Source organism: Leptidea sinapis, chromosome 44 (genome assembly GCF_905404315.1).
Source record: "Leptidea sinapis chromosome 44, ilLepSina1.1, whole genome shotgun sequence".
NCBI classification, from domain to species: Eukaryota; Metazoa; Arthropoda; class Insecta; order Lepidoptera; family Pieridae; genus Leptidea; species Leptidea sinapis.
Window position 1 is genome coordinate 6,270,533 of NC_066308.1, and position 14,768 is coordinate 6,285,300.

At 36.6% G+C, this 14,768-nt stretch overlaps 2 protein-coding genes and 1 long non-coding RNA gene across 3 annotated transcripts in view; 1 reads left to right on the forward strand and 2 right to left on the reverse strand.

Annotated features, from left to right (window-relative positions):
* LOC126977256 (F-box/LRR-repeat protein fbxl-1) overlaps positions 1-1,236 on the reverse strand; it is a 43,060-nt gene extending 41,824 nt beyond the window's left edge. The window contains exon 1 of the mRNA XM_050825999.1: positions 908-1,236. Coding sequence (XP_050681956.1) covers positions 908-1,000 — 93 coding nt within the window. The 5' untranslated portion in view covers positions 1,001-1,236. The remainder of the gene's footprint in view (positions 1-907) is intronic.
* Positions 1,237-9,927: 8,691 nt separating this feature from the next.
* Positions 9,928-12,640, forward strand: LOC126977323 (low molecular weight phosphotyrosine protein phosphatase-like). The gene is made up of 4 exons (XM_050826099.1): positions 9,928-10,137; positions 10,303-10,490; positions 10,876-11,037; positions 12,469-12,640. The coding sequence occupies exons 1-4, from the start codon at positions 10,098-10,100 to the stop codon at positions 12,559-12,561; spliced, it is 483 nt and encodes a 160-aa protein (XP_050682056.1). The 5' UTR covers positions 9,928-10,097; the 3' UTR covers positions 12,562-12,640.
* LOC126977331 (uncharacterized) lies at positions 11,369-14,304 on the reverse strand. The gene is made up of 3 exons (XR_007732183.1): positions 14,081-14,304; positions 13,615-14,009; positions 11,369-11,781 (listed from the first exon to the last, which is right to left on the reverse strand). It is a non-coding gene; the product is annotated as an uncharacterized LOC126977331 (long non-coding RNA).
* Between the last annotated feature and the right edge of the window lie 464 nt (positions 14,305-14,768).

Consider the following 14,768-nt stretch of genomic DNA (forward strand, 5'->3'; position numbering starts at 1 on the left):
GAAGAGATCCTTAAAGGGATACTGTTTCTTTTAGAAATAGAGATGTTATTAGAAAATTATATCGGTACTAATGGACCTGACAGACGTTGTTCTGTACACACGTCTTAAATTCGACAAATCGGTCCAGCCGTTAGGAGGAGCTCACTAACATACACATGAGCAGGAGAATTGTATTATATGGACGGAATTAAGAATCTAAACCAATCTCAAATTCACTGGAACACACAAAAAAATCATCAAAATTGGTTCAGCCGTGTAGGAGGTAGTTCAATTGTGAATATGAACCATTCGAATCCACCTGAAGACACACAGAAAATTAAATTCATTAAAATCGGTCCAGCCGCAGGAGGAGTTCAGTCACAACGCATAAAAGAAATATATAATATAAAGATTCGATTTAAATCTATACTCTATACTAATATTATAAAGCTGCAGTGTTTGTTTGTTTGTTTGAACGCGCTAATCTCTGGTACTACTGGTCCGATTTGAATGATTCTTTCAGTGTTGGGTAGTCCATTTATCGAGGAAGGCTATAGGCTATGTTTTTTTTTTTCAAAATTAGGGATCCGTAATAAAATTGCTACTTTGTAACACAAGGTGTAAAATCGAAAACCTATTTTTGCGTGCGCTGCAAGAACTATTGACAATAGAACAAAATGATGTACAGGATATAAACTATCGCGTGAATTATACTTTATATGGCAAAACAACGTTTGCCGGTTCAGCTAGTACTAGAAGTAGAACATGCAAAAGCTGTGATACAAACCAAAGGGATGACAAAGAAACTACCTATGTAATTTATTCAATACACAACAAAACACTGAATTAAAAGTAACCTATATTTAATTCAGTGTTTTGTCATAACACAGATATCGCAAATCAATTTAATATTTAGGTCCATTCATACCACAGCTTGTTTCCTTCGAAAGCTATTTTGCATGTCATCCCTGGAGATGGCTATCGCTGCCGTGTCCACATTCAGGATACCCCAGGAGTCCATGGTTGCTGAGGAAACACTGACCACTTATCAAGGTGCACCACACTACACTACGCTCACGAACAGGTTTTGGTAAATCCAAAGTTCACTAATTCCTAAAGCTAGTACACTCTTTCCGCGATTGTTTGAGTCGTGGCGCGCCTTCAGTGTCACCAACGCCGCTGGTCAGCACATCGCGGTGCAACAATCCGCGGTATGAACGTGTCGCTACTGTCGCGAGCAGCGGCCGTCTCGATCAGAGCTGTATAAATCTGGCCGATATTTAAATCGGCATCCAAAATAAGTTCGGCATTTCGCTTTAACTGGGTGTTTGGCGGGCGGCGGGCGTGCCAACTGCCGGCCTTGCTACAGGCTCGACCCGCGACTGTGTCTAATGGCTAATGTTAAATGCAGCAGACGAAACAGAGAATAACATCTAGATCAACATTTCTATTATATTTTCATTTAAGCAATATATTATATGCATAAAATAATAAAACTGCAATAAATATCTTTACATATTTATATCACTACATATTATAAAACAAAGAACTCTGTCGCGTCTGTCTGTTCATGATAAACTCAAAAACTACTGCACCGATTTTCATGCTGTATTCACAAATGGATAGCATGGCTCTCGAGGAAGATCTTAGTATATAATTTGTTAAGTTTTTGTATACATATTTGTATATAGTAACGATATTTCTTCGAAGTGTCGGAAAAAATTGCCGTCTGGGAGCTTTCAACGAAAACGCTGCCTAAATCCTTTGAGATATAACAAAATAATGTATGGTGGGATTTTGTATCTTGTGTAGTTTTACAGAAAAGTCCTGGATGGCATATGTCTATCTCTTAAGCATAACATACTTTATTCATTGTAATAGAGAATTTTCAAGATAACGTAACCGTTTGATCATAATATAACGATCCCAAGTGTGATGGGAAGGCCTTAAACATTTACCCTTATCTTTCTTCCTGTAACTTGTTAGCCCGTTTTATGGCTGAATGCGCATACAGTGCAGTGCCAGAGAAAAAAAAAGAGTGTGTGTACTTATGTACGTGCGTTAGAAGTTATACTTCTTTGGCGTATGGAAAAATAAATCAAATTTTAACAAATAGTTAAGATCAAAGATAGTATAAACACTCAGCATTTAAGGTTAATATAAACAAGTATACATTTTTTATTTATTTTTATTTATACATAAAATATGTTAATATACCAGAAATAAAACAAAACGAAAAAAAATATTTTTTAGATAATAATGTAATAATTTTTAATTAACGATGTAAATAAATTATACGTACCGACAATTAACCTCAAATCTATAAATGCACTCAAAACAGTTTATTCAAATCAGTTCTATCACTAATATTCAATATATATAGATAAACTAATAAATTATTAGTAAATACTATCTCCGTGTATATGAAATTGATTTAATAAAAACACCAAAATAATATTTATTTATTCATACTGTTTAATTGTACTGTTACAAAACACGTGTACTAAATATAAAAATACTAGAATATACAACTTGAACATATTTAACGATTTTCATGCCACCTAGAACTAACTTCAGGATGTAGAATTCAGATGTCGGTGTGCGCGCGCATTGTAAAAAATCACTCTCATCATTTTTCTCCATCGCGCCAAAAGAAGTATAACTTCAAAAAACATGTGTGTCACACGTCGTAGAAGTGAAACCCTAAAAAAAATTGGCTTCAAGATAATGTGACGAATGTTAAATTTCTGGAAGAACATACAAAGTTTAAAATTGATAATTATTTTATTCGTATACATTAAATAGATTTATTCCGACTCAGAGCTTACATTTTCTTTAAATGATACAAGATGCTTATGGTAACTAAAGTATGAAAAAAATACTTTGGTCTTAATATATCTTTGGAATACTGCGTCAATTACTGTTTTTGATCTTGTTGATACAGTACGACTGCTGCACATTTTCAAATTAAAATTGGCGTCCAAAAACTCAATCAATGGAATCGCCGTTCGATCCAAAATTTACATTTAACCTCTAAACTACATAATATGAAGTCCCGGTACATGTTGCTAGGATGACACATAATTTCAACCGCTATGAAAGTCTTTACTATCACCGCTACCATATTTATGTTCTCCTGGTGTCTACATCAGAATATATTATGGTATATTCACGTCATATATAAGACAATCTCTTCGTTAACGATGATCGCGTGGTACCAAAACACAGTATTATGCTATCTTACTATTTTGTTATCTCATTGTCCACGTTAAATCTTATGAATTTATGTGTATTTTTCTGTCGCTGTAAATCATTTTGAGAAACCGAGAACGTGTAATGTATTCTATCTCATTATCTCACCGGCTGTATCCTATACATTTACTTGTTTGTGTCTCTATCGTCTCGCTTTTTCGTTTCATCGAGTTTCAAATCACAACGATTCTAAAGAAGTTTGTTCTGTTGCTCATGAATTTAGAGCCGCGAATGGTGATTTTTGGCAGTTTAACAAAGTTTGGTACTACAAAACTGTGGAATGAGCTTCCTTGTGCGGTGTTTCCGGCGACGATACGACATGGTTACCTTCAAAAAAAGCGCGTGCAAGGTTCACGCTTAAAAGCCGGCAACAATCCTGTGATTCATCTGGTATTGCAAGAGAATGTGGGCGGCTGTGATTACCAAACTACTACTACCAGTTCACCGTACGCTCGTTTGTCCTCCTATTCCATAAAAAAAAAGTTATGAGTAGGTAATCATTTCGTTTTAAACACAGAACAGTTTTAAGAGATTTTTAATCAGTTGAATCGTAATAGTATATATTTATTATGATACAACTGAGCTAAGTTGCTCATTATCCATAAGCCGAATGTAGTGTATAGTGAGGAAATTGGTTATGAATTTCATATACAGATTTTAAACACACTTGCGAGGAAAAAACAAACATGTATACTGCATATCATTTAATTATAACTATTGGTGAATGTAGGTACAATTTTCAAAACGATATATGATTGTTTTTGATGACAATTTCAAAGTTAGTGCTGCATTTAAGTAGTAGCTATTTCTGGCTGCGTTAAATCTATCAATTGTTCATCTTCTGCACTGAAACTTTATACTTTTACGTTTACTTACCACCAGCCTTAGATTATATACATGTCTAGATTGAGCTTCGTCATTAAATCACTGCGTCACATTGGCCGGCCAAAAACATCCGTAACGTTAAAAAAATCGTAAGATTTTTATGATCGATAATTTTAAAAAATCAAAAAAAATTGTTGTAAGATCAAACCCATTGGAAATGGAAGAGAGGTTGCATAGGACTTGCAGTTTTGCCGGAATAAATTAATTTTGCCTTGATCACCCCCCTTTTCCATTTCCCTAACTCAGATCGCCAGTAATTTATTTTTCCTTTCATTTTTGTTATAATTCTCTTCCATTTCCAGTGGGTTTCATTCTACTATTATTTTTTTCACCTTTTATCATTTTCAAAGGCTTCGGCACTGGTCTTCTGTGCTGTGTTTTGTGAATATAATTTTCTTGAAATCTTTTAGAAATAATTACTTTTTTTGATACACATTCTTGAAAAATTTTTTTTTAAATATATATTTTGTAATATATTAAGGAGTTGTGGCAATAATATAGTTTTTGAAATTTCTTAACAACATTTTATTGGGTGTTTTTTTTTAATATTTTTTAAACAACATCTTATTGAATGGGTTACTTGGAAATATATTTTTGGTAACAATTTTTTTTTCAATTGTTGTTCGAAATATTGTATTTGAAATATTGACGTAAAACTTTGAAATATAATATACAGTATGGACTGCATACCTATGAAACAAATAAAAATATAAGTAATACTAGTCCACAGAACTATCGCAAAATTATTTATTTAATTAAAAACATTAAATTGAAAAAGTGAAACTTTCAAACAAAATTAATATTTAAATAAATGTGCTAACAGTGAACACTACTATACAGTCAATGTACATTCACCTCTGGATTGTCAGCTTCACCTTTGTTCATTCTTACGAACACTTTTTTATGAAATTACTGGGCAAATGAGACTTAACATCTTATGTCTCAAGGTGATGAGCGCAATTGTAGTGCCCCTCAGAATTTTTGTGTTTTTCAAGAATCGGCACAATACAATAAAGGGCAAGGCGTATCAATTACCATCATCTGAACGTCCTGCTCGTCTCGTCCCTTATTTTCATAAAAAAAGTAGATTTGGGTAGATCTATGAAAGTTGCTTATCGCAATATAGATCCTAAGAAAAGAAAGCGGGAAAAAGGGATCGACTCCGAAAAAACGCTGTTCGGTCTTGTGAGACATTGAAATATCGTGAAGAACGTTTGATGGCTATGAATGACAGGTAGCCTAAAACCATAAAATGTAGAAGATTTTCAATTGCTTTTCGGTTAATAGCTTTCTTTATTTCCGATTAAGATAATTATTATCCGGATGAATATATTGTGGTTATAACTGAGAATGGGTGTTTAGTATAATAACAATAACAAAATAATTAGCTTACAATTAATACACTAAACAAGCTTATTAACCGACTTCAAAAAAGGAGGAGGTTCTCAATTCGTCGGTATTTTTTTTGTTTGTTAAATCAGAACTTTTGAGTGGGTGAACCGATTTTGATAATTATTTTTGCTCAGATCTGACAATGGCATCCATGAGAAAACCATAAAAGTCTTAAATTTGCTATGAGAATGTGCGTGACAAATTTACGAATAACTCAATATCGTGCCAACTGATTTCAGTGATTCTTTTATTTATTGGAAAGGATATACTTCAAATGTACCTTTTACCTGATTCCTGCCACCGAATTCCACCTTCACACGACACGCCACAAATTAGGGTATCATCCCCACCATCTGGATGTGTGACAGTCCTCCGCTGTGCGCTTTTCAAGGAGCTATCTTCCACGTACTACAAAGCTGTGGAAGTCCTCCTTTTTCCATAAAAAAAATTGGAGTTGTAGTGCCATGTTGGGTCCTCACGGACACAACCAAATTGGCCCGGCATGCCCGGGAAATACCACTCCCCCACTCGAAACCGGCGTGAAATAGCGGCTATGCCGCTTTGTTTTGTCCAGTGAGTGGGGTATCCGGACGCCTACACCCCCCAAAAAAAGACGGTACCAGGCTATGCAGTCCTAGAGAATCCGTCCCTGGGCGTCCACAATTAGGGCCTGTACCTAATAGTGGTTGCTCAGGCTGCCCCGCGTATTCTGGAGGGGGCAAATCTATGCTGACTCGGGGCAAACAGAGCAGGAGGCTCAAACCACCCTCCTCCACACTCACTGTGAAATTTTGCAACATCAGGGGGCTTCACTCAAATTTAAATGCCGTCCACTTTCACCTGGAGATGGCGAAGCCGGCCCTGCTCTTTTTAACCGAGACACAGATATCCTCTCAGACTGATTCATCTTACCTTTCATACCCGGGCTATAATTTGGATACTCCTTTATACCACGGGCTGGCGTGTGCGTTTACGTCAGGGAGGATGTCTGTTCTCGACGCCTGAGTTTTCTTGAAGGACAGGACCTATCCATCATCTGGCTGCGTGCAGACTGCGATGACCATCCGCGAATCTACGCATTCCTGTATAAGTCCCATAGCGGTAACGCAGAGGCCGGCTCCTCGAACACATCCAAATGGCTACAGATTCCGTGTTGGAGCAGATCCCCACTGCAGAGATTGTGTTTCTTGGCGATTTTAACGCCCATCACGCCGAATGGCTAGGCTAACATACTACCGATCATGCAGGGAGATCTGTTCGCGACTTCGCCTTAGTATATGGTCTGACGCAACTGGTTATTGCGCCAACGCGAATCCCAGATGTGGAAGATCATACTCCTTCACTGTTGGACCTTCTGTTGACCTCACATCCGGACGACTACCTAGTGTCACTCCTCTGGGATCTTCGGACCACTGCCAGATCCGGAGCACCGTGCCGATCAAGCGACTAACACGACCCCGCTTCTTAGGCTGTCGCCGCGTGTGGCACTATAGGTCAGCAGAGTGGGACGAGATGCAGTGTTTTTTTGCATCCTACCCGTGGAGGCAGATCTGTTGTCGCTGGGTGATCCAGATGCCGCTGCCGACGCTGTTGCTGATGTGGTACTGCAAGGTATGGAACTCTTCAATCCATCCACATCTGTGCCTATCGGTGGCAGGTCCCAACTATGGTTTCACCGCTCCTGCAAAATGGCCTCTCGCCGAAAGCAGGAGTGCTATCAGGCTTGGGTCAATGCGGTGGTATCTAAGGATGTGAATTCCAGCGGACTTAAAAAACACTTCAATCATGCCTCCAGGTCCTTCAAAAGAGTTATTGCTGACGCAAAGTCGAAGCACATTTGCAGAATTGGCGAGAGACTTGCACGCCTTCCTTTGGGAACTCGTGCGTTCTGGTCGCTCGCCAAGGCTGTCCAAAGAACTTCTGTCAGCCAGCCATTTCGCCACTGCACAGGGATGATGACTCGCTGGCCTATGACGCAAAAGAGAAAGCTGATCTCCTGGGCTCCCTCTTCGCGTCCCACTCGACTCTGGATGACAAGGTACCACCACCGCGGTGCGCGGACATTCAGAAAACGAGCGGACCCGACGGCACTCCCCCGATAGTGCTGCGGACATGTGCTCTGGATCTGGCGCCGGTCCTTACCCGTCTTTTCCGGCTCTCTTACTCATTAGGCGTAGTCCCGAAATTATGGAAGGCGGCCTTAGTGCACCCGATCCCTAAGAAAGGTGTACGCTCGGATCCGCCCAACTGCCGCCCCATTGCCATTACCTCCATTTTCTCCAAACTAATGGAGTCGATCATCAACCGCCAGCTCTTGGGATACCTAGAGGAGCACCAGCTGATCAGCGACTGCCAGTACGGTTTCCGTCAGGGTCACTCAGATGGTGATCTTCTTGCATACCACACCCATAACCCATTTATGGGTGTGGTATGCGGTTAAGTCGAAGGGAGAGGCGTTTGCAGTGACATAGCGAAGGCCTTCGATCGGGTATGGCATAAAGCGCTTAAAGCGAAACTGCCATCCTATGGACTTCCCGAGAAGTTGTGCAAATGGGTCGCTAGCTTTTTGGCCGATCGGAGCATCAAGGTTGTTATCAACGGTGCATGCTCCGACTTAAAACCCATAAACGCTGGTGTGCCGCAAGGCCGCTTGCTATCCCCTACACTGTTTCTTCTGCATATCAATGATACGCTACAAATCAGCAGCATTCATTGCTATGCAGACGACAGCACAGGGTATGCTTCCTAAACCGGCCGTGCCAACATGTCCCGGGACAGCGTCGACGAGAACCAGAACAAACTTGTGTCTGAAAGCGAGTTGCTTTGCAAAGTCTCGGAATGAGGCCGACAAAATTTAGTCCAATTCAACAAGAAGACACTAGTTTGTGCGTTCACCACTAAAAAACCTCACTCACTCACACAAAAGTTCACTCCTCTAACTGCCACAGCTTGTATTGGCATACTTGGCGTCGATTTATCGAGCGACGTTAAGCTAAAGAGCTTGGTGTACTCAGTAAGGCGAGACAGTACTTCACTAAAAACCACCGACTGCAACTGTATAGTGCGCAAATTCGCCCTAATATGGAGTACTGTTCTCACCTCTGGGCAGGTGCTCCCTAGTACCAGCTTCTTCCATTTGACCGCATACAACGAAGAGCGGTTTGAATCATCGACGATCAAGCCATCTCAGATCGGCTTGATTCTTTGGCATTGCGTAGATATATGGGTTCTCTCTGCATCTTCTACCGCATTTATCACGGGGAGTGCTCAGTGCAGAGGACCTGTTCGGGTTGATTCCAGCGGCTGAATTTCACCACGGGACATTACGTGCAAAGTACCACCCGCACCACCAGACGTCGAGCATTCCACAACAGCGCGTTTCGTTAGAAATTTCTTGCCTCGCACAGCCACTTTGTGGAAATAATTAATGGCTGCGGTTGTCCCGAACAGACACGACTTAGGGACCATCAAGACCACCTTAAAGGCCGGCAACGCATTTCTTGACACACCTGATGTTGCGGATGTCCATGGGCGGTTGCCTCACCTCTTCCCATCCTGTGAGCCTGTTGCCCGTTCGCCCCCTCTTATAAAAAAAAAGGTAGTTTGGTGAGAGTTCCATGACAAAATAACGGAAATCTACAATTCTTAGGAGTAAATTAAAGATACTCGTCCAAATCTTTGTTATGCTATCCAATGCGCTTACGTTGATGTTGCTGCATTGCAAAAATACACATATTTAGACAAATTATTAGTTCCTCATATTACATTATAAAAAACATAAAAAAAAATTAACAAAAAACAACCGACTTCAAAAACACTATTCTAAAAATAATTGCGTAATTTTCACGGACTAGTAAAAAAAAGAGGGACTCCGCGCCGTGATATTAGCAAATGAAGCACCTTTATGCTAGTGTGTGGGCGGTTTACCAGTTAAACAATTTTTTCTCCCTAAATAATCATATATCCACAAATATTTTATAGAATTGTTTTTACACTTTTTCTCAACGCACGACGGCATTTTTAAAATATTTTATTGCGACGCAAACTGATCTGTCACAGAAGATGACAAATCTCATAATGGCGGCCGATCGGCTTGTATTAGTGTAAGTGTATGCGTGGGCCTATGTATTTACACGTTTACCGGCTTGTTTTGGTGCCTCACTGTTATGTAAGGTGAAAAGGAGTCCTTATTTGTTTACTCGTCTGTGGTAATTTTATACAATCTAATTAATAATGTTACGAGATTTCGGCTCCCGTCAAATTGGGTATGTTCTATCCGTAGACTGATAATCAGTCTACGGTTCTATTTATACTGTTGACAGTGACAGGGTGAAGATGTCTCCATGGCGTCGACAGCTATAACGAGAGTAAAAATATTATTTGGACGACACTTCGACATAGTCTATTTAGTATTTACTTTTTACATCCTCTTTGTTTTCATGGTTTATGCCTTAAGGTGTCTAAAGTCTAAACTCAAAATCAAGATTAGTCGTTAAAAAAAAGCCTAAAACTAAATTAAATTTGTACAAACTTGAAACTTCTAGGATTCTAACTATTTATACCAACTATAAATTTTTATTATAAATATTATGTCCAGCGAAAAAAAGAAAGTTCTCTTTATTTGCCTCGGTAAATATTTTAAAAATTCCTTGTAATTTTTATTATTTATTTAGAGCATTAGGCTTAACGGGACTAATTAGCTCAAAACAAAATAAAATAATGCCTACATGTTGACCATGTTAAAATCTTATAATAAAAATTATGTGCTTAATATTGTTTTTGAATACTTATAAGGTAATATATGCCGATCACCGATAGCAGAAGGAGTATTTAGGAAAGTTGTAAACGATTTGAATAAAGGTGATCTATGGGATATTGATAGTGCTGCAATAGGAGGATGGCATGTAGGGAATCCTCCTGACTGGCGTGCATTAGATACTATGAAAAAACACAATGTCCCATATGATAACACAGCTAGACAGGTAAAATAGTGTTATTGACAACCTTTGACCTCTAGACATATAGGTTATATAGCTCCTTACTATGAGGATCTATAACAAAAACTATAAAATGTTTTTTTTTTAAATTCTATCATGAAGTATTTTATGTTATGTAAAATGAAATCTATTGCTAATAAAAACATATTATTTTTAAGCAATTGTTATTTATATACATAATAAATGTGAATCTATTTTTAAAATATTGTAAAATTAATCATTAATTAATATATATTCAGTATAACTTTTCTTCTTGTATCTAAAGCTAAAGCAACAAGTTGTTAGTATAAAATACATCAAATTAATTTCAAACAATCACATTTTTCCCTATCAATAAATGTAAATTTTAATTAAATAGGTACCATTTTAGATAACAAAAGATGATTTTAACTATTATGATTACATATTTGGTATGGATGAAGAAAACATGAAGTCACTTAATTCGAAGGCACCAAAAGGTTCAAAAGCTAAGCTTTTATTATTTGGTAACTTTGATCCAGAGGGAGACAGGATAATAAGGGATCCATACTATGTAAGCATCAATGATTGTTGTTAGCTACCTTATACAGATACATTTTATTATATGATTACAGGATTATGTAGTAATCAGTTACAATATTACACACCTTCCATAAAGGCCAGCAAAGCTCCTGTAATTCCTCTGGTGTTGCAAGAGAATGTGCATGGAAGTGATCACTTAACACCAGGTGATCTGTACACTCATTGTCCTGCTTTTCCTTGAAAAAAAAAATTATAATACTTTTACTACTACATACTAAAGGCCTCTTTCGTTTCGGTTCTTCATTTAAAATTAAGGTATTTAAGTATATTGTAACAATGTGGAATAGAATAATGTACAACAATTCACTGTTAGTTCTTAAATATTTAATCTTAACTTTATTCTTAATTCAAAAGTAAGATGTTACATAAGAAGTAGTATAGTACCTAATATGTAGGACATACAAATAATGGTATTTTATTAATATTAAAGGTAAAGGTTTGTAAAAGAGGTGTATTAAATTAAATTTTTAGTTATTTGATATTTTTCAGTTTTTGAACTTATGTCAATTAATAATAAAAATATATAATCAACCGAAATGAAATCTCTTAAAAAAGCCGAACACAAAAAACAATTCCATCATCAATGTAGACAAAAATTTACATAAAATTAAAAGTACTGGGCCAAACTGTGTAAAACTTTTATGGGACCAAATGTCATCTATTCTGCATCAGGACCTGCACCAGGTGATCTGTACGCTTGTCCATTGTCCTTTTCCTTAAAAAAAATTATAATATTATTACTACTAAATATTAAAGGCCGCTGCTTTTAGTTTAAAATTAAGGTATTTAAGTATATCGTAACAATGTGGAATAAAGCAAAGTACAACAATTCATTGTTAGTTCTTAAATGTTTAATCTTAACTTTCTTCTTAATTCAAAAGTAAGATGTTACATAAGAAGAAGTATAGTAATATGTAGGACATACAAATAATAGTATTTTATTAATATTAAAGGTTTGTATAAGAGGTGTATTGAATTAAATTTTTAGTTATTTGATACTTTTCAGTTTTTGAACTTGGTTTTTATAAAAATAGTTTTTTTTTCATTTTTAACTTTTAAGTGTTAATTAATAATAACAATATATAATCAACCGGAATGAAATCTAAAAAAGCCGAATACATAAAAAAAACAATTATATCATCTTTGTAGACAAAATTTACGTAAAATATGTTTATAAAATTATGTATAAATTTTATGGAACCAAATGGCATCTATTCTGCATCGAACTAAAGAAGAATTATGTAAATCGAATCATAAATCTCAGAGTAACCGGTGTATCGAAGTGAAAACCTGCTCCTTATTGAAGTCGGTTAATCATTAAAAATACAGCTGAGAGGCAGCTTCTATTTCGACTAGCTACAAAAATAAATTTTAGCGGAGAAATAATACAATTTTTTTACAGGACAGTGACTCTGCTGGTTTTGAGAAGTGTTACCATCAATCTGTGAGATGTTCAAAAGGATTCTTGGAACAGATAGAAAAGGGAAATGTCTAAAGCTGTTTTCTATAACAGTATATGTATTAGAAAAATAAAAGAATGCACTCATTAAAAATGTGTGTCATCCTGATAATGATTTTGTTTTTTATTATATTCTTTTAGTAGTGTGTGGCTTCTTAACATAGAATGTCGGCAAATAGAGTACGGAAGTTGTGCTTTGTCTGCCACCGAGCAGTTAAAGGCAACGAAATTACTATGCTACTATGAGACTTACAATCTTAGGACTCAAAGATGAGCACAATAATGGTGCCTCCTATATTTCAAGAATCTTAATTGGCACATTGTAATACATTATCTATCTATTGCTTTACTATCAGGCAAAGTCTTGCTTATATTATAAAAAAATATAAACAAAAGAAAATACTTTGTTAAAACGTAAAAAAAGTTTTTCACCTTTCCTGTTTAACACAGACCTTATATTTACATCTTTCGTTAATCTGAATGAATTCTTTTGGATATAATTGGCCATATTGGGTAAAGCAGTCACCAACAAGATAGTAGCTTCTCATATTTTTTTTTTCTAATACTTTGTGCATAAGATAGTAGACCAGCCACAAAAAAGTGGATCTTGCGGTTATGTCTGCTATACTGTTTAGGCAATATACATCTTGTTTGCTCAAAGAGCCTTTGGTAATATATTATTCAAATCCAAATATTTTTATTCAAAATAGGATGTGACATCACTTATTGAAAGTCAAAAACTACCACCCATTTCAAAATGAATGCCTCAGAGAAGAAAAGGCGCAACAAACTCAGCAGGCTTTTTTTTTTCATCGAAAATGTATGTTTACAAAGTAATATTGTACAATTATACTTATTATTTAATAGCCTGAGGGTGGTCACTCCGTTCCGAATCTGTGGTGTCATTAAGAAAGTCATTTATGTTATAGTAACCTTTACCACACAAACATTTTATAACAATTCCCCACAAAAGACTTACTAACTCGACTTAGCCGAGTAGTAGGCATTATAAGTTTATGTCTGTTCCTAGTGTTAACATTATGGTTATGACAGTTTCTAGCAAATTCACTTATGTGTCTATAAACATACATTAATATTGGAGGTCACTGAGGAGGCATCACTGCATGTTGAAAACTCTGGTTCATCTCCATTTATGAAACAATACTTATTATTCCACTCTATTCTGTTGTTGGTATCAGATGTAACTGGTTCAACTTGAAAAAAAGTGGAACTAGTGGTTTTGTCTGCTATACTGTTTAGGCAATATATGTCTTGTTTGCTCGAAAAGCCTTTTGGTAATATATTATTAATATTGGAGGTCACTGAGGAGGCCTCACTGCTTTTTGAAAACTCTGGTTGATCTCCATTTATGAAACAATAATTATTGTTCCACTGTGCTCTGCAGTTGTCGGCACCAAATGTAACTGGTTCAAATCGATTGTCGTTTTTATATTTTGGCTGCTCAATTGCCTCATTATATGAAACTAAAAAACAATGTACTTGTTATTCATTACATATTATTAAAAATAAAACACCCAAAACCCTTACGCCTTACAAGGGATATCATCATCACTATCCAAAAGTTCTTCTAACTTTTGAATGCTAGACTTTTTCATTGTAAGTACCTATCGAATCTAGTTTGTAATTCAAGAAACCTCAAGAGTGTACAAGAATAAGGTTCCAAAAATTCCAACGTTCTGATTTATGAAGGTAGTTATACTACGGTAAAGGGTAACTAAAGGCTGATTTACACGTATCAAGTTGACTAAAAATTTACTAAATTTTTTTTTGTTTAATAAGCTGAGCTAATTATTAAAATATTAATAAATAAATACTGGGTGTAAATATATTTTTTCTTACCTTTATAAAATCTTTCAACGCATGAAATATACTCAAAAAGCAGCAGTCAGTAGAGGCAGGAGCTGATTGCTGTGCGGTAGGATCCTGCAGTCACCGTCTTTTTGTTAGAGACAAAATAACTGGCCGACAATTTTTAATTGATACAGGTTCTGATATTTGCTGTTATCCCTACAGCTGGTTCCGAGGACAGAGGACACCTACTGACTGGGAACTTAGCGCTGCTAACGGCACTAAGATCAGAACCTATGGTCAAGTCTCTCTCAAGCTGGATTTTGGACTGCGACGTGAATTCGGCTGGCAGTTCGTCCTAGCTGATGTCAAAACTGCTATCATTGGATCGGACTTCCTTGCACACTACAAACTGCTCCCCGACTGTAGTAGTA